General features: G+C 35.2%; 1 protein-coding gene and 1 non-coding gene across 2 annotated transcripts; one reads left to right on the forward strand and one right to left on the reverse strand.

The window, feature by feature from the left end:
* Positions 1 to 578: 578 nt before the first annotated feature.
* Smp_151110 (hypothetical protein) lies at positions 579 to 21,043 on the forward strand (the record flags this gene model as incomplete). The annotated part of the gene is made up of 14 exons (XM_018790909.1): positions 579 to 699; positions 4,508 to 4,701; positions 4,734 to 4,813; positions 4,855 to 4,933; positions 4,973 to 5,058; positions 6,034 to 6,078; positions 6,118 to 6,180; positions 6,860 to 7,040; positions 8,585 to 8,678; positions 11,197 to 11,321; positions 12,425 to 12,494; positions 14,095 to 14,159; positions 19,166 to 19,438; positions 20,903 to 21,043. 14 exons carry the CDS (start codon positions 579 to 581, stop codon positions 21,041 to 21,043), a joined length of 1,617 nt encoding a protein of 538 aa, XP_018647372.1.
* Positions 21,044 to 26,008: 4,965 nt separating this feature from the next.
* On the reverse strand, positions 26,009 to 26,077 carry Smp_tRNA_01369_Pseudo_TTG.1.1. Its single transcript has one exon. It is a non-coding gene (tRNA).
* Positions 26,078 to 27,406: the final 1,329 nt, after the last annotated feature.

Consider the following 27,406-nt stretch of genomic DNA (forward strand, 5'->3'; position numbering starts at 1 on the left):
AATGACATTGTCTGTTACGTCAGTTAATAAAAGAGCTTAACCAAAGTTAACCATGAACAAAATTGGTTGTAGGATAGTTGCTATACACTGACGGTCTACTTCAAAGCAACCACGACTATTATTGAGCATTCTGTAACTTAAGATATAATTCCAACACTAATCGCACATCTCCGGTGTAACGTAGTCTGAAGTGGTTAATAAAAATTAAAGTTACAACACAATCTAGTTTTTCGATAAAAGTTACGTCACAATATGGCAAGTTCATTGAATACATGAACGCAAATATGGGAGTTATTCTGGACTACGACACACTTATTTGACGTGACAACGTTGAGTATATTTCTACTCTGAAACTGTCCTTTTAAATAGTGCACCAAGTCATTAGCATTTTCGATTTACGGAAACTATGTTGGACGTTTTTATATGAGTTTGGAAGGCTAGAAATGTTTGTGAAATTGTAGACTTAAATGATAAATTGAGAGAGTTATCCACAACTAGCTACTGTTATCGGAAAATTGCGGCTCAGCTTCATACACGAGATAAACAACATAATATAGTGAAAGGTAGAGTTTCAATGAATGACAAATGTCATTATTGGTCATCGTTATATTGGCGATGATCTAAGTTTCAACTACACTGCTTTTGGTTGTCGTGACCTTGACGTACGGTCAACAGATAGGCCTGGTGGTGTCTGTTCACGTGCGTTGTAGTGTGGGATAAAGGGAGATGGTTCTAGGTTTTAATTATAAGGTTGTTTGAGCGTTTTGGCTGCTCAATCGAAGCGTCAGTCCTGGTAGGTAATTTCGCAGACCTAAATATATGTAGATGAGCCTAACAGTATATATTATGACTGTAATCATAGTAGTAAGTCTCTTGTCAAGAAACGTTGGGGTATCCGACATTTAGGGCCAACTTTCTCATCTCGAGTTCCAGGTCCATGATGAATGTGGTCTCGTTTCCACGTCCAACGTGTTTCAGTCCACATCCTTTTCTGGCCCACAAAATTGTTAATTGGAGTTTGTTTAACATAAAAATTTAATTTGAAGCATTAGGGAATTCTGGACACAGCCTTCTCTCATCCACCAGGCAAAAGTATAACCTATTTTGTGAAACAGTACATTAGGGCTGCATAAAAGAGGAAGTTTTCTAACAGGAAGTATGTTCTAGTCAGGTGTAGGGTAATTATCTCTAGAGAAAGCGTAATATATTGTTGTCTATTTTACATGCTATATCTTCAGCGTCTTTTAGCATCTATTTTTTGGCATGAAGTCTTCACAGTTATTGGTCATCAATGTGACCATAATTTAATCCCGCATCATCAGTCTTCGGTAGTAAGGATAGACGGTAAATCGATCTATTTTAATCCTTGCAGTTTGTAGCACTATGGAGATCCAATCTCGCTTTGTATTAACAAAACGTGCTGATATCACGTGTCCATGTAATTCACTACCCGGTGCGAAAAACAGAACTCCAGACTTAAACGATTTGATCTCGGTTTTTGAACTCTCTTACAATGTCCTCAGACGATCAGCCCTGGATGGAAGGAAAAGATGAGACATGTTAATACCAAGATTATCGTTGACTATACAATGAGCCAGTATTAAATTACTCCACAACCTGCGGTAAGATAAAGGAAATAGGTTAAGGCGTCTTAGTCTGTCTTCATAAGATGGGCCAACGAGGTCTTCCACCATTTTGGCCCGTCGCCGTTGAACTCATTCTAACACATCCGTCATCTCCAAAGAGTAGAACAGATGACTTCGGTACAGTTGGTAAGTCATTTACATACCGTAAAAAAAGGGCCGAGGATTGTACGTTGGGTTACTCCACTTCCTAGTGATTCCCATGTTGATAAAGCTTATTTACCCGTACCTGTTGTCTCCTTTCATTGCGAAAGTCACTTGTCCACTTTATGATTTCATATTGGATCCCAAAACTTTCCAATTTTAAGACCAGTGTGAGAGACCTTGTCGAAGACTTTACTTCGATCCGTGAATATTAAATCTGTCAACATACATGCAATCCAAAAAAGCCTTTTCTAAAAGCACGTTTCCTGGATAAAAGATTATTCTCTTCCACATACTTTAGAATAGCCAGCCCCCAAATGCCCTGATACGGCCGAGAGCGGGGAGAGTCCGCTCTCCCTCTCGAAATGCTCTCACATGGCCACGCGAATATATAGCCTCTGACAGGGAAGTCCTACTCACTGCCTTTTCGTGGCGGGGGTGTTGTTTATGAGAGTGAGAGGACAAAAAGCGAATGTCCGGCGCTTTAACCGGGTTGATGGACATGGAGGGTCCACCTAGGGGAGTTGGAAAACCCTGATTCCAAACCAATGGTGCACATGGGCTCCAGGATCCTGATGGAACGAATGGCGTGTGAACCTATTGTTGGTCACCGGCTACCATGGGACTGCATCTCCTCACGATGCTCCACTGCCTTGTGGATCAGACCTTCAGGTCAAAGGCTCCGGGTGTGGCCCCCTAAGAAAACCACCTGCTTCAGTCTGGGCACCTGGACAGTATCACAGCCCTCACACAAATCAAATGAGATTTGTGAGGCGCATATTTATCTGGTGCTTTTTGTACCAATATTTATGTGTTTAAATAAATAAAGTTTGACAATCACACTGGCTAGACAAACGGGTCGATAGTTATTAAGTCTCTATTCTGTTCATCTGTGTACTCTAGGTCGATTATTCAGTTTCTAGGTGAGGGATCGGTTCCTAGAGATCAGTCATATGTAAAATAGATCCTGGAACATGTGCATCGGCTCAAGTTACCACGCCACTTTAGTACAGCAAGATAAAATTGTCAAGTAAAATTCTAGAGTAGTAAAGGTTGTAACATTATCAGTAGTAGCATAAAAGATTAGACAAAGACAATATGATTCGGGAGAACGGATTTGCACACTAAAATCCATAAGATTTAATTGAAACGCAGGGCCTAGGGAAAGAGTGAACGCATGTACGCATCCGCGGCTTTGTCGTATTGAGTACTATTTCAAGCCCACGTAAATTATTTCAGCTTTTGGACATTATATACACACATACCTTGCCAGTTGTTCACTTGTTACATTGATTGCCTCTATATGAGTGTATCTGTTCCTGTATTTTTTTATCACTTACTCTATTTGTCACATGTCTTCAGCGTTTTTTCTGTCTAACTATAAATGTTAAGTCACGCTCGATAAAATCGAATAGGCTGGGAATCCTTTCTCCATGTTGTAATTCTTACCGTCTGTCTGCGTAAGTAAAACAAATCCTTATTAAAATTGTATTTAGCTTTTATCACAATCGTTGCCCAACAGGGTTAGCCTAAGTATGGTGTTCAAGAATAAATGGAGTATTTATATTTCATGGTTTGTTCACTGTAATTCATAATGGAGTCAGAACGTTGGCGTAAACAATTCTAAGCCATGTCATTTAACGTTTCCAATCTTTGGTTACGGTAATCGCGCGGAGCCCAAACAATCTGTCCGCAAAATCTTAACTCGGTCCAACCGTCAGTGGCTTTATGATCTAATGCCACGTTTTATTTAGGCCGTCTTCAATCTTGTTCCGACCGATTCCTACATCAGCAAACGCCCTTCGTTGAGGTGGGTGGTGGTTTAACATACAAACGTTACGTCTTAGTCAACGAAGACAGCCTCATCCACCAATTAGCTATCCCTACTTGGTACCCTGTATCTATCCTCTAAATTCCTATATTAGGTGGTCCCACCGAACATGGGGAACGCTTCAAAGGTACTTACGATCAAATACTAGCAACATAAGTATCTATTTTTAAAGGACACGCTTCAAAACTATGACGTGGAACGATGGGTACTGCAGTGTAGCAAACTCGTCCTTTGGTTAGCAGACGGTAATATTGCCCACTCCTCAAGCCAGCGAAAACCAACTTAAGTTTCTGAATTTGTACCGTGACTCCATCAAGTACTGATCCTCCATGGATGACGAAACTTCTTAGATAGGTGATGTGGTCCAAACAAGTACTCTATCATTGATTTGGGTTTTGTCGCATTTTGTCTTAATAACTATTCTGGCCTTGTGGGATATTATCACTAACCCATTGGGTGTTATATGTCTGTGCGCTTTCCCTTGATCCATACTGTCAGTGTCAGGGCTCGTAAAACTACGTGATTGCAAAGTTCGGACTTGTGGCTTAGTCAAAAGCGTATACCACTGAACCACCGCCCTGAAAGTGTTCATCAGTATACCAGGCTGCATTTGTAATTGTACTCTAAATACCTACAATTGATGCGTTCATCTAGGAAAGATAGATTCTATTTGATTTATTCACATATTCGTTGGCCTCGTTCGTGCTGTTATTCAATAATTTGTTTAGTGTATTCCAATGGTTTCTTTACTGGGAATTTTTGAATTATACATAGGTAAATGAAACCACGCTTCCTATGCCATTTCGCCTGCCTCTGAAATCATTGGTCAACAAATTTTGTTGTTCAGATAATTTTGTCATAATTTTCAATACTAAATCTTATTTTTCAGATTTTGGAAGTATGACTGGTTCACTTCAAAAAAAGTTGAATGCACACTGGGCGAGGTGTGTTCCTGATAAACGACTTGCAATTCAGTTACTTCGAGTTACTCCGTTTATTTTTATGGCAAGTCGATCAACTATGGGCAGCCTTCTTTGCTGTGACGTAGAGGAACCTTTTGCTGTACTGTCTACATCTAATCAAGTAAAAAGTTTCTTGTAATTCGATGTTTCTAGTATCCTAGGATCTATGATGGTAACTTATGGATTAGTGCAAAATTCGTGTCCTATGTACGCGACCCTTTACCCAAGTGCAGGTATATCTATAATATTTGCTTTTCTGCTAGCACAGGCTTAGTCGCCGTATACGCGTTATCGAAACCTGCTTTTGGTTAATTAGAATTTTGAGCTATTCTATTCAGTATCTTGAGGAGAAGGTTTTTTTTTCATTACTCAATAATATGATCATCTTTCAGAAGGAGCACTTTGCTTTTATTGAATCTTTTTCAATTATCCAGGAATTTCATACCGATGCAACAGTTTTCTCTCAGATGATTGGAGTGTGAGTTTTTATATCGAGTTATTTATAAATGAGTGACTGGATCATGTATATAGTCGTGTTATACAGAAGCAAGGCATATGGATAGCAGATTGTTTACTGGTTTAATCCCACGAGTTCCTGCCCCATTAAGCCTTTCCGTTTATACATTTCTGATAATGACAACACACCAAACGGTCAACCGATAGGCCTAGGGTGCGAACCCTGCCTCATCTCCGGTTTGCGCAACCATGTAATATCTCTCGCCCTCACGCAAAACATGAGTGACTCAAAGCCGAATACATTAGTCTTGGTAAACTCGTTGCAATTGTAATATGACGTTAGTGATTCCTGGTCTTCTTGGTAACTTCCTTCAGGCGTAACAAGCTGTTAGCCGTAGGTCGTTTTTGAGTTGACTTTTACTTAATCAGCAATATTCTATTTTAAGTATAGGGTTGTGGAGATTGTTGAGTTTCGTTAAAATCATGAACTGGTCAGTGTTAGATCGCCACTAAAAAACTGGAAGCACTGGGATCTAACAACAATGGAAGACGGTCGCTCAATATCGTGGATTGATGCCCTCTCAGTGGTCTGGAAGTTAAGCGTTCGCGCGTGAGGCCGAAAGTCTTGGGTTCAATTGCCACGTGCGGGGTCGTAGATGCGTACTGCTGAGGGGTCTATACTAGGACAGAACGGCCGTCTAGTGCTCCCAGGTTTTTAGTGATTTTCTAACATTGATTGGCTCATGATTTCAGTGAATATTTAATTTTGTTTTACGCTCTATAGATCGAACAGTGGTTTCGTCCCGTCTTATTGAACTATCAAAATTTATTTCTTTAAAGTGTTAAACGATGTATCTGGTATGTTCCTGTTTTATAGTCAGTTGTTTTTACAGTAATCACGGGGCAATTAGCTTTTAGATGTATCATACTATTTTCTCAGAGCAAAACTTTCATTTTATTTTGACTCCGATAAATGTCTGTGTATCAACTATTTTAGGACTGAAGCTATTAACAACACGAATAAAAACCATATTCTTTCACGGTAAGTCTCTATGTATTGTTATATTTACCTTCTTCTTAGTTCACCAGTACGGAAAAAAACCATACCCAAGAAGAAACGTGTTGATGCTAATAAAAATAAATGGTATGAACTATATTTAATTGATTACCGATGATAAATTGTTTTCTGTCAAAGAAAATTTGACTTGAATTTCCGTTAGTGGTTTGCATAAAATGAATGAATCCTACGCTGAAATTATATATTGAAATGTGTTGAGTTAGCTATATGTATACAGAGCAATTAAATAGCTATACCAACTGAAAACATTACATGCGGCTTCACCCGATGGAGTTTTACTTGTAGTATGTTTCGTGAGTTGTGGGTTACGCACCAATAAAAGATACCCTCTGATGAAACCTATGTGGTTGAAGCCTTGTTATTCACTGTACGAATTGTTCCTACAAGGAAAGATTTCAGGAGGTGGTTATTTCCATGACTTGTCAGTACTTTGTGCCTTTATACTAAAACCTGTTACGGCGTCGTTCGTTTCGTTAACGAACTCCAACAATTTCCTATTGTGGAACTAGTATTAGCTACTGGTTATGTCACCTGAACGGGATTTTTTTTGATTGAATTGTCGTCTGTACTATGCGCGCAAACCAATGTTTTAAATCAACTAAATTTATTTATCGTTCTAAATAACTATGGCCAATTCTCAGTTGACTCAACTGAGAATACCATTTTCTGTGTTCAGTTTGTTTTATAACTGGATTTAGAAGAAAACACTTATTTTTTGACCTAATTCTTGATTTTATTCTATCAGTGACTTTCCCAGATCATGCTCTAATATACATCCGACAGAAAATCCTCCTCAACACTACTCTCCTTTAAAACCATCGCCTAAAACGTCGTTTATTGTTGATAGCTTGCCTGGTGTTTTCGCTGTTGACAAGCCAACAAATTATATAGTCACAAATTCTCCAACAGTTATTGAAAATAAAGAAGTGAGTTTTTCTACAAGTTTTTTTCCACATTCGAATGTAATTTTCCATCTCATTGTTTAAAGTTTTATCTCATATTGTATCTAAAAGTGTATTAGTGATTATTTTAGCAGTTTTAAGAAAACTTTATCCATTCGCTTGTTTCCCTGTACGAATGTAGACAAGGAAAAATATAAATTTTACTAAATGGGCTGAGTTCTTTGTATTTTGTTTTTTAGTTACACTTGAGATAATTTGGGCTAATCACTAAAACGACTTACATGTTAACATGATTTGTCATGAAAAGATAACCCACTAGCAAATAACTAGAATAGACAGAATAAAAAAATGTTATAAACAGGCTTTTTCAGTACTTTTGCACTAAATCGATATAATTATTTTTAGTGCATGATACAATGTGTAATATAATTTGGAATTTTTATTTCTCAGCTTAATCTTTCTTAACGATGTAAGTTGTTTCAGATTAGATCCTCATTGGGCTTTACAGTTATATTTATATGCATATACAAAATTATTAAACTAATCAAGGCTACATTTTTCATCACTTGATTCATATCGGATATGGAGTTGACTTAAATACACTCTTTCAAGTTGTTCATCGTATCCCATTTAGTGTGCTGTAAACAGCCGAGAACATTGGGGTACATGTGCAGAAACTAGTAATATGTATTGGAGAGAAATTTATCGTATTAGCCTCACTACCTTGGTAATCAGTACGACTTAAGCTTTAATCCGATACAGGTTACCCTGAGTTACCAATGTAATATCATTCTTCAACTTCTTTTCTATCTTCCAAATTAAACTTCTTGGGTTTTAGTTCTCACATAATTATTACTAATATTCATCCTTTTGTTCTTACGTAACTGTTATTAATATTCAACCCCGTAGAAATTTTTTCGTGACTTTTGTTGGTCATTATACAACTTATCGGTTTTGTAACTACATCTTTCGATTCATTCACTAAGTAATAGCCTTGGATATTATAAGTACTCCTGTTGTGGATGAGGATTTCTGTTATTTGTTCAGTCGAAATGTTGAATGTTAGAATCGATGACTAGAATACTAATCAATAGATTAACTCAACGATATAATATGACTGAAGGAATGGCTACTCACAAGACCGTATAATTGACCTACGCCCCTGAATGATTGGAAATCAAAGACAAGACCACTAGGCAGGTGAATGGTTTTTCATGCAATAAAATAACACACTTATACACAAAGTATGAACAAAAAATAAGCATGGTAAAATGTCATAGGTGATTTGGGTAGATTAATTTGCAGGTCACTTATTCTTTAATTAATGAAGAGCTGACTGTTAGGTTTAATCTTTAGACATCGTATCAACCCCCTATTCATATACACCTTTTAATTCTTACTATAGTCATCCATCATTATCTTCATAAAGTTTCCTGAGTTGTAATTTTGTCATTTATTCTATGACATATTAATGTGCACCCAGGTTTAAAAGCTGGTTGGAAAGAAATGCTCTTACTTTTTGTGTTTTCAAATGTCTGAATTGGAACTCTTATTTTTTATTCAAACAGAATATCCCAATCACAGAAGCTCCAATGATGCATTCAACCTCACCCTGTTCAAAAGACTCATCACTTTTCAAGGATCTCTTCGATAGCAATGATGGTAGGAAATTACTGACATTGGTTTAAGTCTAATACAATGATTGCTTAAATTTTCATATATATTTGTAGAAAGGTAATATTTCAATAGTGCTTTCGATTGGCTGCATCATGCAGTTATGAAAAAGTCACAATGTGTTTTATGTTTCAGTATTTGTGTGAACAAATAGTGCAGATAATGTAGGGGCAAAACTATATTGTAAGGACGCCCTTGAGCGACTAATTGACATCGAGATTGTCGATGTTAAATATAAGCGCAAATTTAAAACTCCATTATGGATAGCTTGTTGATGGACATCATGTTTTTGACTGGATTTTGTATTTTGTGTAGATTGCTTTTCTTGTGGAATGAACAGTGCGATTCAGGATGTGTTAATGCTAGGATGGTAGGAATAAGAAGTCAAAGTAAGGTTGAATTATACCTTCGAACAACCTTGAAATCCCACCACTTTTAGCCAACCAATGCCAATGATGAACGATTTACGTATTATTCTAAAAATTAAGATGGGGAACTTGATTTTAGGACCTGTATCATAACTGATGTCAGTTCGTGATAAAAACCCTAACTCTTTCACAAAATTTGTATTCTTATTAGCAAGCATCTGATTTGTTGGTCTTAAGATCACTCGTATAGTACAGTTTTACCAAGGTGAATATGTGTGACTCCAGTAACTTCCATTTAAATTAAGCGCGATCGTTATTTCCCATTTTTCTGTCATTCCCGAAATCCATCATCTGTTTTTCATTCTATTACACTTGGAAAATGATCCAGTTAAGTGATGGAGAAAAAGTTACATCAAAAGTAACATTTTTTTGCACTCAGTTTTATTCTCCCCAAACTGTCCACTGTTGATCAGACAATCTATTATCGGTTTACTTATTATATTTTACCATTGAAGCTGTTTGACCAAATGGAAATAATAATTTACAATTAATCCCAAGTTGACATAACAGATTTGATACCAAGGGCTTGTGTAAACTGATACAAATCGGAACACTTATGTAATCCTCGTTTAAGTCATTATAGTCATATCTATTGGTTATGTTGTATGCATTCATATACAACTTCTTATAACCATCTATGTACATTTGTTATGTGTAGTTGTCTATCTTCGTTCGTTGATATTGCCCTTCATCCGTTTGAAAAAACATATAAGCTGAGGCACAGAATTATTCAACGAGTTGATTGGTATTTCCAATTCCAACAATAAATTTACGCGATTATTCCGTTTGTCTGCTAATACACTTGTCTTCCCATCACATTGGATGTATAGCTTTTAATATCACTATTGTTCGAATAGGGTCAAGGAATTATTTATATACGAAATAAATTATAGAGTCAAATATAAATACTAAGTTAATGAATGCTTATTTAAAGTGAAAAGTATTTTTGTTTCCCTTTTTTGTTTGAATGTATGTTAAAAATAGCTAATATGAATTGTCTATAGTAGATCTAAACAGTTTTCCGCTCCAAAGCTCTCCATACGAGTCACTCTCTATTTTTATTATGTTTGGAGACATTATTTTCTTATTCGTACGTACCCTTGATATATCTTAAATCTTTCTTGAAAACAAGCAGCAAGTTAACAGGGTGGACATCATCAGTCCATATTGTAATTGACTCTTAATTTAAACTGTTTACGGGAAGTGTAAATTTTCTAGTTGCATGCCTCACGATAATCGTAACCTGTGGTTTAAGATCTCGAGTGTTTTGACTCAGTATCACCTACACTGAGATAGATTCATCCCATCTTTATTTACCTCTAAACCTTGAAATGTGATACTATATCATACTTTTCGTCCTCTGATCTTGTTAAAGTTATTGGTTAGATAATTATTGCAATGGAACGAATATTAGATTTATAACTTTTGCAACCATTTTACGAAGAACTATTATTTGTTTCTTTATTGAATAATCACTAAGTAATTAGATTGTCGGGTTTTTATGTTCCCTGTATTTTAGCTTTTTCTGGGACTCATTAACTATTGTTATACGTTTTCTGTTCCTTATGATTTCTTATATGAGGTGTGGTGTATTCTGTGAATTAATGTATATAATCTCATGGGTGTTTAAGTTATGGTGACTGAAGGAGTGAATTATTGGACGACTAAGCAACGGTAGGTTTATTTGCTCACTGTGTTCTCTTGTTCGACTCAATGAGGGAATAGAAGGGTATGGATTCTGGACCAATTGGAAGTAAAGATATCCCGATCACATCCTAAAGTTAGTCGTAAAAGCATAACACATCAGTTTATAAACGAGAAAGTATACTCGGAATTGAGAATTATCAACTGATTCTGAATGATGAATTTTTTCTAGTGGTTGATTAAGGTGTGGATACGTAAATTCAACAATCCTAACACTAGTGGCTCTGTTCTGAGGTTCGCATGTTACTTCCAACACTTATTTGAATGATCATTCTGATTGAATGTTTGTCGATCATCAGTAATGATACGAGTATTTTAATAAAATTACCTAGAGCAAAATAAATCTGCTAACTCAATTTTTCATGTTATTATAGATTACTCTATTGAACTTAAAAATCTCTCGAACAGTTTTATGACGAGTGAAATATTAACGCCTTTCGCGAGATTATCTCAAAATAATAATACAGATATAATCACTTCCGAAGTAGCACATCCTCAGGTAAGACTCGATTTCATAAAATATCGTTGCTGTTCAAAATTTTATTGTCTGCTTATTTCTATCATTTGTTTTATTATACAGTATATAGGTTGTTATACTTTTACGTTTTATCTTGATGACTTTTTGATTGGTCTAAACAAATCGTGCTATTTTACTGTGTTATCAAAAAAATATTTGATTGGTATATAATCCATCCAAGGATTCTAACTCAGCAATTGATTGAATTATATAATTCAGAATATAACAGACTTCGTTAGTATTGATATCGTTCAAAGTAAACAAAGTTCCGAAGAGTAGCCATGGAGAGATAGTGAAAAGCTTTTGCAAGTACAAAAACAAACTGACAGACCTTAGTTGGAATGACTTGTTGGGACTGAAATACTTCAGATATCAGAACTTACAGGCCTTTGAAATAGGTTAACATAACTCTGATTTAAACCAAATATTTCAATGAGAAAAAGTTTCTTTTAGGTGTTTTCACTTCCAAAAGGTACACAATAAGTTTTATGTGAGATAAAGTGTTATAAAAAAATTTTTGCATGTTAGTTTGTATACAAATAATCGGTGGAAATCAGAAAGTGCCGTTCATGATAATGGGTAAAATGAATTATCAAAGCATAAATGACTCATCAGACTGTCTAGGAGTTATTGGACGTGTATGTGATACACTACAGGTAAAAGCTATTAAGTAGGAGATTTTAGTGTGAGCTTTCAAGTTGAAAAATGTTCGTTATTATCAATAACAATAGTAATTGAGTCAAAGTGCTTATATGTTTGTGGTACTTATTTACGCCTGTTACCCATCGTGGAACGTATGCCACCAACCAGGAATCTTCAACCTACTCTATCTTGGGCTCTCCTTCCCAGTTATTCATGAAAACTATAACAAATGTATAACTGGCAAAGTTGCGATATGTATAAGCAATATTTTCTAACTGATGATTTGAACTACACTTCAGTTTACTCTACATACCACCTTGCATATTTTTCTGTCGAAATACGTAGCACGAGCTTAGATTGCTATATTTTCTTTTCTTATTGAGTCGTATATTTGAATTTTCTGATACGATTTTAAACTTTTCTTATCTCAAACTTTTAAACAGGCGCCAGTTTCCGAATCTCAAGACAATAAATTATCTTCACCCAGTACTCAGTATTTTTCTGTTCAGGATGGTAAGTTATTTATTTAATTACTGACGTTATAGTTTTTAAATACCCGTTACACTTGACTTATAAGTAGAATATCCCTGCTTATTTTTTGACTAATAACCAATAAGTCTACAGCTCTTTGCACAGTTCTCGTTAGAAGTCAATGATTGATGTCCCCTCACTTCGACTAAATGCCAGCAAAAACATCTCGCAGGAGAGGGAGATGATAAATCGATGAGTTTAGACGTCACATGTTGTGAAAGCCAGATGGGATCGCATGTCTCGAGACTGCACGGTAGGTGAGAAATTGCGGATGAAGCATGCTATTAAGAAAAGTGGTTTATGTACCTAATCAGCGTCTTAGCTTTCATGTCGTTATATGTGTCAGTCAGGACTAGCATATAAACATCTATAACTTGTGTTCATTGTTATGGGATTTTACACTCAAGTTTTTCAATCACTCTTGATTTTCTTATTTTGCATATCAATCGAGACACGTGTTTACGAAGCATGCGTATATTGTAATTGAGTCGAACTACAGATCGTATCAATTTCCTGTCACTTGATAAAGGTGGTGATATGAATAAACCTTTACTTCAAGGTTAATTTGGTTAGGTATATATGATTTTAGATATCAGTTGGCTAGTAATTTTGTGTTTAGCAAACCAGTTCAAGGAAAATCGCGAAATCATGCTGTTTCAAGATTTAATGAAGTCGGTTAAAGGTATCAATTACCGAAAATCGTTTCAAGTCATTTTCTAAAAAACTAATCGTAAAGACTTTACAATTTTACTTTCGGTCAGTCAGTCAGCTACAACGTAGAACCAGGCACAAATATACATCGGTCCAAGTTGCCACACCTCGTTAGCACAACAAGATGAACACTGGATTCATAGTAGTTAATTTAGTGGTGGTAATATATAAAAGATAGGTTGTGTATAAGGATATAGTATAGGAAGGAAGACGGATATGAAGCAATTTTAATCTCAAGGTTTAAGGGAAGATAAAGAGTATATACACCTGCGCCATTGTGATCGATCCTGAGCCATGTCACCTAGAGTCTCCAACCATTGGTTACGATAGTCACGCGGACCCCAACTAAGTAGTCTGTATCTAGCAACATGGCTCAGACTAGAAGTTGTTGACTTCAAACATTGATGCCACGTTTTGGTTTGGCCGCCCCTAACTCTTTACCAACCATCCGAATACTAGTCAGCATGGCGCGTCGTGGTAATCGGTGTTCAGGCATACGTAACACGTGGCCCAACCATTTCAGTCGATGAAGATTCATGACCTCATCAACTGATTTACCATCATTCTCTAATACCCTGCGTCTAACCTCGCTATTACTTACCCGGTTATCCCAGCAGATGCGAGCACTATTTCTAAGGCATCTGTGGTCAAAGAGAACATCACTAGGATTTGGCCCAATTTTACTTTAGATCAAATCCTAGTGATGTTCTCTTTTAACTGAGCGAAATTACTGGAAGTCGTGTGCAGCCTACACACACACGCCCATTAATTACATTCCTCTTGAAATTCGAATTTAGGATCTTTCAGATAGTACTTTTAAAATTTCGTTTCTATACTATTATTATTATTATTACTATTATTATTATATCAGCAAGTGATTTCTCAATTCTGAAAACTTCAAATTCTTCAGTTATGGAAATTAACTCAAATGGACAGGTTAGTGTTTGTTATTAACATGTGAGCTATTAATTATGATAATGTCATATATTCATTTGTCTCTTGGTTAGTAGGTAACGTTAATAAAAATGAGAGAATTAATCCGAAATTCCATATTTTTTCAAGGTTCTTATTTTTAAAAATCATTTCATATTTAAACTCTAAACAGCTGAAATATATTTAGCTATTTTTCTTAAGATGTATTGTAAATGGTTGAAATTGTTCTCGATTTCCTATGTATTAGTTATATTATGGCATCTACTTTTTACCTGTACAGTAAATTACCTGTAGAATCGTTCTAGATATTATTGACTGATTGTTTTGTAATGAAATATAGTTGTAATTTTCAGGGGTTCTTCTTTAAACCGTATGCTTTGACATTTTTGGTGAACTATCAGTTTTTGTGGTTGTCTGTTTTTAGTGAATTTGTCTACCCCTTTTTTAGGACGTTTTTATTTCATGTATCTACTTTTGAAACATAAAACTGTCTTTAAAAGTTCCAGGTAATAATGAACATTCAAAATTTAAGGTGTAGTATACATTTGTTCCACTGGAGATACTTCTTTATTGTGTTTAACATTTGATCTTATTTTATTTCTTCCATCTTATTCCAGATAACCGACTCACTGCTTGAATCAACCTGTGGGGTGTGTAATAACACTGATTTAACGAATCATTCTGTTGTTTCCAATACTGATGAACGAAATATGAATGGTAAATAGATCCAACATTTCTACTGTTTTGTATTATTTTATCTTTCGAAGTTTTCAGTACGCTTTATTTTAACTGTTTTTTCTGTTTACCATTGTGAATTGTTATATCTAGAGCTTTGATTTTTAATATACTGCGTACAACTTGAGCACTCGAACTCTAGAACCCTCCCAAGTCGCAAATGAGAAGACAGAAGAAAGACTGGAGAAAGTGCTTATTGGGCAAGAATCAAAATGTACAGAAAATCATGGGTATTTATAGATATTAGCGTTTGTTAAATCAGCATTATAATCCAGTCAATCCTCAAAGAGGCATGTTATGCTACTGACCAACAGTAGCATGCTACGTTGATATTCTAGAAAGCTCTATTTCGTTCTAATTGGATGGGGCTCTTCGGCTCCTCTAGGGCCCCTGAAGGCTCCGTCGTAGTTCTCGTAAGCCGTTCCAACATAAATATTTTTCATGAGTTTATGAACCATTGTCTGTCAAGGTGTTTGGGATGTGTATGTTAGTCACTTCCCACTCCCAACACGGTAGTTGGTTTAGAGGAACGCAAGTAGCTGTTGAACTTAGGGCTTTCATTCATTCGTGATGTCATAGTCTTTAGAGTTGATTTACGTAAGCATCTGCGAACCTTTTATTTATTGCTTGCTAGACAATCATATTCAATGGTTGGTATCATTAGCTCTCACATTGCACGTATGATTCAAAAATCTAAGTATATAAACACATTTATTTTCAGAAGGGGGTTTTTGTGGAGATATTTAGTAATTTTATAATTGAAATCACGAGTCAATTAAAGCTAGAACACCAATCCCCGAAATCGAGCAACCATTGTCTTCAGTGAGTTACTATCTCACCGTTGGATGCCGGCTCAGTGGTCTAGAGGTTAAGCGTTCGCACGCGAGACCGATACGTCCTGGGCTCGAATCTCGCGGTGCGGGATTGTGGATGTGCATTGCTGAGGTGTCCCACACTAGGACGAAACGGCCGTTCAGTGCTTCCAGGTTTTCCATGGTGGTCTAGCTTTAAGTGACTCATGATTTCAATCAGAAAATTACATATTTACTTGTCAAATCACATTAATGATACTGTTTCATTTTCAGGTCAAAGTGTTGATGTAATCGTAAACTCAACACTGCCATCCCTTCATAAGGATCCATCCATTGTTGATTGTGTACGGGACTCAGTTGTTCAAGTTAGTTCTCGTCATTCATTATTTAATGTTTCGTTTTTATTATTGCATTATAAATATGCTATATGTCTGATATCTTAGATTTTAATGAATTTCCATTATGACAGTTTATGGAGAAACTTATGACTAACTTTGATTAAAAGTGTTCTTATTTCATGGACCAAATTGATACTTAGTGGTTTGATACCGCGTCTTTTTTGCGTTTATCTAACACAATTATCATCACACTTCTTTTAGTCATAGTCAGATATTCATACTGCATATTATGAAACTCAGTCGTTCTAAGTTCTCAAATACTAGGCTTGATCTTAAAACTGTTTTCTCGATAGTTCTGTCACAAACAAACGTAGCCAATGGGATTTTTGTAAAATTTCAAGATCTATAGTTAATTATTCTATTAACTCACGTTTGCGAAATCGATAAACACAGTACTCATTACAGTTCTAGGATATGGACAAATTAATAGTATTTTTTTTCAAATGATTAAATTTATAGAAAAGGATGGACGTTGTGAATGTAGTACATCAGCAGTATTTTTTTCGGACCAGTCTATCATTCCATTAGGAAATCCTACAATGACGTTAGTTCATTCACAAGAAGTTATCACTTATTGTTTGTATACTAGTGGCCTGAATACGGTTCAGATTTCACTAATCTCTTGTTCTCGTTTTATTAACACGTCTATGATTACTGTCGAAGTTGAAGCAAAATTACAAATTCGAATTCCTTACTAGAAACATATCATTAATATTATTATTATTGTTATTTTACTTATCTAGTTCGTTCAAGGAATAAAGAGGAAATTTTCACCGAAGCGGACATGGGTTAAACCATTAATTGGTCGTATTCTGAAGCCAGTTTCTGAGAATGAACTACAGGTAAATGATGTAAAAATCTTTTTGTATCTACTAAGCGGTAACCCTTAGTTAATGTTACCAATCAGTGTATCTTGTAATTCCGTATGTATCATTTTATTACAATCTAGACTTTATTATCTTTCTTGCATTTTAACAGTGTATGTCAAAATCATTACTATTTTCAACTTTCTTTTTTCAATGTACCATATGGAAAACTATGCTTAATAAATTAGTTATTGAAATCGTTAGCAACCCTAACTTTAAACGTTGTCTGTTTCTAGACTAAACGTTTTTTTTATCAATAACAGAAAATAAACGTACATATTCAATAGTGTATTAACTACGGTACATCAAATAAGTTAAAGCCTAAGAGAAATTGACAATTTTCCCAGTGTAAATATCGTTTTTTTCTTGAATGTCTGTGAAATAGTTTGTGAAAGAGGGATCTGCCTAAAATAATTCAGACAACCTCACGAAGGTTAACAATTTAAAACTGGAATTAAGTTGATCAAATAATGTTTAGTCAGGGGAATCAATTGATACCTTTATAAAGTCAGCTTAAAAGCACATTGATTGTTTTGTTTTTCATCGAGTTTTCAAATTTTTACTGCCATCGTTTCAATTCTAAACTTCAGTGTAGATTAAATTAGTGAGATCAAGTACTAACAAGTAATCCAATTAAAAGCAAAGCTTGTGAATCAAAACAATAGACTCTTAAATAGTTGGTAGCAGGTTCATACCCTATCTCATTCTCTCCAGGTTTGAGGTGCCAGTTAGCCCATATTATAATACATAGAACTATACTTGGTAAATTAGTTATTGGACGAATATTTATTGGGTTACTTCCAATCATATCTCAAGTACGCGTGTTAGAATTTGTCTCTGTGTTACAGTTTCATCCATACCACCTTTGCTAAATGGATAGTAAAGTGGTGGAGAAGATTTGTAGTTCAAATGGATGATTTTGATGGAGTTTTGTTCTCTGAGTTCGATGGTTTGGCCGTAGAGCTTTCATCGTCCTTCCGAACGACATCACCAGTACAAACTTCGGGTAGAAGTGAAGCGTTTGAATTTCTCCACATGTGGTTCACAGCTTGTCCTGTACACTTCGATGTTGATTGGTTCTTGTTGACCTTAAATCTGTCATTTTTTACTTCTTTGTTTTGGTTGTATCGCCCATTGGTTTGACTTTTGTTCCCATGTTTCTGCATAATTTTCCTGATTGGTTGTCAATTTGGATTGATTTCAATGTTCTTGTTTATTGCTGATTGACCTGAGTTCCAAGCTTCTAAACATTCTCTGGTGTTTTTGGAATTGCCTCTATCAAAAATCTCTACATTTTTCCAATCGGATGTGTGTCCGCCGTTGTCCACGTGCATTGATATAAGTGAAGATATGTCATGGAGTTTGACTGCTAATTGATTTTCATGAAGGCGAAGATGAAGAGGACGTCCACTTTGTCCAATATAGTGTTTTTCGCAGTTGGCACAATTTATTTTGTAGATGACGTTTAGTTTGTCTTCTTTTGTCATTTCATCCTTTGGTTTGCATAGGATTGTGTTACGTCTGGCCGATTGTGAACGCTATGTTTGCTTCCCTAAGCTAGTTCCGTAACCCCAAGCTAGAACTATACACTGACTTGAAGACCAGAGAAAAGGCACAAAGTGTGAGGGAAGCGCTTTACTACAGGATTCATTTACGTACAGAAAATACAGGGGTTTTATAGTAATTAAGAGACCTTGAGTTTCCATAGTAGCAGTGTGTTAAACAGCCAATCAGGATCTCGTTATTTTAGTGGCATAGCTTCTAATTAATTGCTGATTGGTTGGGGCTCTTTATGAGCCTCTGATAGAGTTTACTGTAAGCTGACTTAACAGATTGGATGGAGGGATTTTGTTGGTTTGTGAGCAACACCTATTCCAAAGGCTTTCAGCAGTCTCGTTTTCGTAGATAAATTACAAACTTAAGGTCAACGAAAAGCAATCAACATAGAGGTGTACAGGACAAGCTATGCATCACATGTGGAGAAATTCATACACTTCACTTCTACCTGAAGTTTGTGTTGATGATATCTTTCAAAAGGACGATGAAAGCTACACGACCAAACCATCCAAGATAGTGAAGTGTTAACCGACTGTCGTTTTCATTGCCAAATGTTATTCGTCTATAACGTTTCGTATTTTTCGTTCCCCATATACTTTAGAAATCCGTTTTTAATTCATTGTTTACCATGTTTTATGAAGCTTAATGCTAAACGTCCACGAAATTTCGCTTCAACTCATTCTCCCACTGCTTTGAGATCTGCAATAACTGTTTCATCGCCTATTATGTCGAGTATATCGTTGACAGATACCAATCGTCCACTTGGAAGTCTGGAATTTTCTTCATGTTCACTTAATAGATCAAAATCTTATTCTAGTAATCCTGTAAATACTCCCCGTTCCCTGCCGATGGTTCGTCATAGAGAACGACAGCGTAATCCACTGCATGAAGTAGTTTCCTTCAGTAACAGTAGTGTGAGTATCCTAATTTTTATTTTTTTGCTACAGTATAGCCCTGTGAATTCATTAGCATAAGTTTCTTGATAATTTGGTTAGTGTTTTATGTGTTAATATTCTCTTGATTGTTCTGTTTGCTTCATAGGCAAATAATGTTTGTGATATAGATGAACTTGTGGCCAGTAGCGATATTGAGGATGCGCACGTTGTCCTGTTTGAAACTCGTCATCTGGATATACCTGCATTCTACTAGTGTTGGTGTTCAAATGATGATATTGATATCCTATCCACCGTACAATTGAGTGGCTCTCCGGACTAAATAACTCAGTGGACGATAACACGTTAGACACTTGATGCTAAAGGTAATGAGTTTGAGTCTTGGCGTGCACATCAACATTTTCATTCAGCTGACGAGTTCCAAATAGGACTGAACGCGCGTCCTGAATTTCACAGCTAGTCAGAAATGTTTGTGAAAGATGGCTAAATGGAGGCAGTCCGCACAGGATACTCTTATAATGACTGAACACTTATTAATTAGTGTCTAAATCCGACCTTAAATCACACTTAGTTAACTTTATTTCCACTAGAGATATTGGGAAGCCAAATATAAAATTGGTTGAAATTTATTTTTTACATGAGCATTAGCAGACCAATTGTATAGCACTCACATCACCCAATAAAATAGAATATATACAAAATTATATATGAGTGTATATGTGTCATGAATCGTTGATTGAGTATATCTACAACCAATAAGAGAATATATGAAAAGAGATACTGAATATGCACACATTCACGCGTACATTGGAATACACATAAGTGGTCAGATGTCCGCGCTACAGAAAACAATAATTAGGAATACAGTTACATTTTTTTATCTGCCCACATCAAGGTAGTTTCTATGTTCATATAGTTGAAAGGAGTTTGCCACAATACACATATGTCAACAAAGACTGATCATGATTCAGTGAAGATTATGAACAATGGAATAATTTGAATCCTTCGTAGTAATGATACAAATAGTGTTTTTGTCAAATAATAAGTGTAAAACTGCCTTAAGAGTGTAGAAAGTAGAGTATCTTTTTTATTCACTTGCTTATTTTTATATTAACTGTAACCAGCATTTTTTCAATTAACTGATCATTATGTAAAACGTTTCATTGAAATCATAAACTAACCTAAGTAAGACTACCATTGAAAACCCAAACCCAACGATTTTTCTTTTGATCCTAATGAAGAGAAATTAAAATAAAATTTCTTTAGAACTGTTAAGAGACCTAAAGATGATTTTGTGTCAAATGCAGCATTTGTTAATAAGCAATATGAGAGTTTTAAGTTGCGTTCACTTTCTGACGAACAATTCAAGTGTCTTATCATCGTCAGACTCAGATATTCGTACTAGAATTTTGAGCAAAATCGAGTTAACTCCCACTCTTACATTGAAAGATATCACAAATGAATATCATCATATTGTGTCTTCAGGATGTTACTAAAATGATCAATCGTCCAGATCCTAATTCATTTGATTTGATTGAAATTTCTCATTCAGTTCGCACTATCAATGTCGCAAAGCATGATTGGCGAAATTTTCTTTGCCCGAATCGAATGCTTAATGTTCCATAACTCTAATTCACATCTCTCTACAAGGCCTCCTACTAGTTGAAACTACGGGGCATGGCGTTTCTCCCGTTTCTATTCATTCAATAAACATAAATGCGCAAAATATGGAGTAACTGGCCATAAGGAGGGATTTTACTAATGCAGAAAACCTTCATCACATTATCAAATCCTTCAATCTATTGGGTCTTAACTGAATCACAGAATTAAAAATGTTCGGCCGGCCATTTAATCCCACTTGTAATCCGGATTCAAAAATGCTCGATCAGTCATTTAATCTTATTTGCAATCAAGTGTGATGATATCCTCATATGGTGCACTAATGGAGGCAGAAATTTTCTAGTGATCTTCAAAGTGATCTCAAGGTGAGGGCACGACCGACAAAATCAGTAGGGATAAACCTGAATCCAGTCTCACCTAAGGGTGTCTCCCCTACTGAGTCAGTGTTCGGAAGGAAGACTGCGGCTTCATTTGATAGCATATATCCACAAAGAAGAAGACGAGATTATAAACCCAAGGAGAGGAGAATTGAACATCAGCTTTCTAATGAGCGACATGTAAACCACACCCACGATAGACAATTGAATTCAGATAAAGGACTTCCTAGCTCAGACTTGCAACTAGATGATTGAATTGATGCAGTCAGTTTGAAGCATCAGAATCAGCGCGGAGGAATTGAGATTCAGACCCCAAGAAGATCATCAAGAAGACGAAATTTCCCTCAATGCCTTCAGTTAAATCCAAGGAGCAAGACTTATTTTTCAGGAGCGAAAGTTGATTTTGAGATCCAATCATAAGTAGCTCAATGAGGTCAATCGATGGCAATCAGAAGTGACCTAAAGAACAAGTAAAATATATTGGCTAAGAAATAGACCAATTTCCTAATGGTTAGAGTGGTATATATGTATGAATGCGTATTATTATATTTTATTCGGTAGTCCAGTATACTTTCTCGATCACTCTTGTGTTCTCACTCAAGTAGTCAGTTGTGGGGGTGTCAGCGTTCTGAACACCGTGTATCATCATCAGATTTGGAACGTCACCCGTCATTACATTTTCTGGCATATATTAATTGGGGAGGGTACTACGACTCTCAACTAACATTTTTGTTTTGAAGGACATATGTCGTATGTTATTCGGGATATCTGACAAATATAATTTTTTGTGACTTATATTCCGACGATTGACATGATGGTAGACAGGAGTGTATTCTCTCTATTGTTTGGATTCCTTGTGCATTCAGTAATTTTAGCAATCAAAGTAATAATATTTCTGATGGGACTTCCCTTATTCTGGAACGCTAATAATGAATTCCTTCGTTATTACCTATATTTTCTCTACATCCTTTCGCTTGTCCACAAATACTCTACTGTTCAGAAACGACTAAATAGTCTGAACAATTATTCCGTCGTATCTCCTTTTATTCATTATATTTTCTCTAATATATTTCGCTTTGAAATCGTAGATCTTAAAATCAACAAACCCCACTGAATCTCCGTCATGCTCTGTAACTAATAGTATAAACAAACAAAAACCACTGAGTAACCATGAACAAAGGATTCTTAAAGGTGTAAGTTTTATTTTCAATGGTTTTTTTTCGTTTCACAGTATCCTTTTGTGTGATTGCTAACTGTTGAGTGAATTGTTATTAGGCATAAATATATTCTCTAACCCATATCTTTTTTTGTACATTGTGGAAACTCATATATAATAATTCTGTTTCATACTATCATTTTGTTTATCTTTGTCTGCCTTAAATTATTCTTCATATCATTAGGTGTTTAATAGAGTATGCTAGTATATAACATACATCATTATATAATCTCCGTTGTTTAGGTTCGGTAAACTCAATGAATGATAGCTCCTATTCGGATTTACGCGTGTATTGTATATCGGGTCGATAGAAATATTCCCTCATTCATACGTTCCACAACGAAAACGGTTGATATGCTTTTGGTCTGGATAAAGTGGGGAAATTTTTAGACTGAGATTTACATTTACATTTTATGTTAGCTTGTAAAATGGCTCGCGTGATTGGACTAGTTGATTGTTGTAACGACAGGGTTACACTACCTTCAAGTGTATTTCTGTACGTTTGATAGCGCTGTAGAATTTAGAAGGTTCTATGCCAGAAAAATGTCTTCTGATTTATGATTTTCGAAGTATATCAGTTGCTAGTCTAAGCTTTATTATTGTTGTCTTAAATAAAGGCAGTTCATCTCTTAAATGGAAGATAAACAGAACTTTGTTTTATCCTGGCTTACTTCTTTCAAATATTGCCTTTTACGTATTATTGGTGCTAAGCAATAGTATAATGTTCACCTTGTTGTCAATACTTGTATTGAAAGCTTTATATGGTTAAGGTTATGTACTAATCTTCACATGTGAACTTTCATTACATCACATTATGCAAACTCAAATAAAACAATTGTTATTAAAGAGCTTAAAGGTTATTTTCTCTAGTTAGGCAGTTTAACAGTAAAGAATTTATTGACCTAATGTCTTTTCAATTTATTGTTAATTAATCGACAAAATTATTATCTGACTGTATCAAGTTACCTTAGCTTACGGAATTACATAAATAATGTTCTTATCACAGCCACCAACAATATGCTTATCAATTTGTATCGATACACTGATATGTTACTTACTTACGCCTGTTACTCTCAATGGAGCATAGGCCGCCGACCAGCATTCTCCAACCCACTCTGTCCTGGGCCTTCCTTCCTAGTTCTATCCAGTTGTTGTTCATTCTTCTCATGTTTGTCTCCATTTCTCGACGTAATGTGTTCTTTAGTATTCCTCTTCTCCTTTGGCCTTCAGGATTTCATGTGAGGGCTTGTCTTGTGACGCAATTGGGTGTGGTTATGTATATGTATGATATGTATCACTGATTTATTGATTTCATTTAGGATTTATGCATTTCACCTCCATATTTACCCTTCAAATTGTATCCTTCAGTTGATATTTGATATGGAACGTTTTTATATTGAATTTATGTCACATAAAAAATGTGATGATGTTCCATAATGTACCATTTCTTATATTTTCATTCTATAGTACATTGATTCAATTAATGAAATTCGCCGAATTCCAGTGAACGAAGACAATTTTTCAGAATTAAGGAAAAGTTTTAACTTGTAAAGAAAATTAATTTATTTTATATCCTAATTGATATTCTGTATATATTCTATTTATAATCTCTTCCTTTGAAAAGACTTTATTTTTCGACTAGATATAAATATAAATGATTATTAAAGTAATTATCATTGTTCAGACGTTTACTTATGGTCTTTTGTAATACAAAACTAGTATATGTATGATTGGGGAATGATGGTAATGTTCAGACTATCTTATCATTGTTTTCATGGTTGTAATACATGGAATCTACAACACCTTTATGGTCACAGATTTTTCAGTGTTAGTTGTCCGGTGGTGATTAAGTCCTACTAGTTACAATGTTTGTGTGAACGTGGAAGCTACTTTTTCAGTCAAAAAGCATAAGTTACACTAATTTGACTATTGAATTAAACGCAGGACTACCAGAGTAGGATCATGTAAATACATCATATTTTTAAATACAGTTGTATGGTTTGAATTTTCGAATGAAAGAGGCTTTAACAAGCGTAGGTATTGATCTCTTACCATTTTAATACAACACAGGACTGAATCAATTCTATGACCTATTTCAACCTGATAGTTTTGTAGTGGCGAATTATAAATATTAGTCATCGATTATTTCTAGAATATTGGAATTATTTCGTTCTTACAGTTATTTTTGCACAAATCTAGCCACCTTTACTCTTTCTTGTTCTCAGTCTATTCATGTAACCATGAATGTGATGCGAATAATTGTATACTGTTTAAGATCTTGCTGAGAAATGGATTTTGTTCTGTCAATATTAATGGGAATCTAGTTGGTATGACAAAACTATTTGTGGGAATAATTTCTCCCACTTTTTTAAAATAAAGTGTTTTGTGAGTATTCTCCGCCTTTATATTTGATTTGTCATTAAACATACCATGAATCTGTCACAAATGGAATAATCAGTAGTAGTTCATGTAGATAATTTCTGTAACTTTTCATTCTCTTAACGGCGAAGCTTAATTGCAAAGTTTAGTTGCTGTTTTTGGACAAAATCATTAGTATAGTCTTCAAGTAGAAATGTGGCATTTTGATTACTCCGCCAACACTAGGTAGATACATGTGTCGAAAAGTATTATTGTATTAACCATCTTACGGTGAATTTCAAAAGGATTGAGTGTTAAAATCAACGTAAAATCCCTTTGATATAGATAAAAATTGACCGTAGTTTTCGTTTACCATTTAATCCTTATAGATTTAAATGATCTTTTCTGGTTGTTGTTGTTTCATCAAGGTTCTTCCCTACAGGGTGAGGTTGCTAACCCCGTGCCCAACCCTCCTTCTTTATCTGGAGTTTCATTTTTCAATAATTTGTACAAATTAGAATGATTGATATTGTCTACTCATTAGTAGGCAAAATATGGAGAAAGAAAAAATCTCGACTGTTCTTGTTTAAATCTCAAATCTTGTATAGTGTTTCCTTCTCCCGCCTATCGTTCAAATGGCTTTCGAATTTTGATCATTCTTGACTTTAAAAAATATACATTTTCCAGTCTGAATACTCGCTCGTTATGCATATCTTAATGACGAGAGTCTTTTCACTCAACGGTTGTGACTTGCTGGAATTTTTCTATCGTTTAGCAGCAATGTGTAAGTGAATGGATTGTTTTCATAGTGTATATGATCTAACACTAATATGTAAAAATCTATATTCTCAATTGACTGGTAAATTCTTTTTGACACTATATATAATAATAAGAATCGCTCATGAACATAAAGTCTGTGTTATAAGCAAAGATGGATAGTGGCTAGCAGTGGAATCCAGGACGCTCGTTTCGTTCTATTTGGGACTCGTTTGCTGGATGTACCTGCATCTCAGAGTTGATTTTCACTCTGGAACTCGAACCCAGTACCTTTCGCTTCAAACGCCATCACGTTATCCACTCGGCCACTGAGTCCTGATAGCCACTTGCTTGTGCGATGGGGTGAAGTTTAAATTCATTTAGTATTGTTTTGTTTGGATCTCCCCATCGATGTGTTAAGACTGCAAATGGTCAGTCTCTGATTGGCATATGTGCATACTGTGCGTATTGCCTCAATATAGCCTTAATTCACAAGCATGGTAAGCAGAGATGGATAGTGACTAGCAGTGGAATCCAGGATGCAGGTACATCCGGTTTCAGTCCTAAGCATTAATTGGAAGATTCAAACAAACAATACTAAATAAAGTCTGTGTTTATCGACTGTTACATTCATGGTAAAACATTTCGAATATCTTGGATAAGCTCGTTTAGACAACGTTTGTAACCTCACTGTTTCTTATTTCCTACTTATTGGGTCGAATGATGTAAACTAATGATTAAGAAAGACAGTATAGAATCTTATTTTCAAACATACATATGGTCATCTTTTGATTGTGAGCAACGGTATGTAAGGTATTATTTATAAGACAAAATTTATGCTTTGTTCCCTGTCAATGGGATGTTTGGTCAGCTTTGCCTATATGTCAGGCAAAATCCCATTGATGCTTTTATATATTTCATACAATAGTCATATCCATTAAGATTTTTAACTTTTGCCTTATTTTTCTTTTTAATTATTCACCTCATTTAAACAAAGTAGGATAAATAATCCATTAGAGAAATGTTCTGAACAAATAACAAACTGTTAATAATATTGGTATGATATACATTTCTTTTTTTTTTTAATAATAATAATAATACATTCTGAAAATAATATTTACAGAATTCACACCAGTTTACAGGCATGATCAGATTGTTATAAAAATCAACATTTAATGTAGAGAACAAACATGAAATATAAGAAAGTTTTATGTTTTCTGGTTTAGTATTGATAAATAGTTTATATATGGCAGGTCAATGCAACACCAGAGAACTTGTCATTTTTTCTTAAGTGGATAGCCTGATGTTCTGTAAGGTTATTTCTAGTGCCAAAGCGAGTTATTGTTAATTATCTACAACTAGAGAAAGTAAGATTAAAGCAAAGAGCACGGAACAACAAAACAATGATAGCAAGTAAGAGATTAAACACTTAAAGTTCCGATAATCTCACTTGTGGAGTAAGATACACTTGCAGGCGCTAGAGCATTTAATGCATTTTCAGAGGAGCAAAAGGCATTAATTGAGCGAACAAACAATGGGAGAGAGTTTAACATACGGATAGTTTGAGGTAAATTATTCCAGAGCCTAGAAAACTTACAGGTAAAGTAATTCATATAGAGAGAAGATCTAGAATATGTTTGTTTCGCTAAAGACAAGGAGTTA

Source organism: Schistosoma mansoni, assembly GCF_000237925.1.
Source record: "Schistosoma mansoni, WGS project CABG00000000 data, supercontig 0244, strain Puerto Rico, whole genome shotgun sequence".
NCBI lineage: Eukaryota > Metazoa > Platyhelminthes > Trematoda > Strigeidida > Schistosomatidae > Schistosoma > Schistosoma mansoni.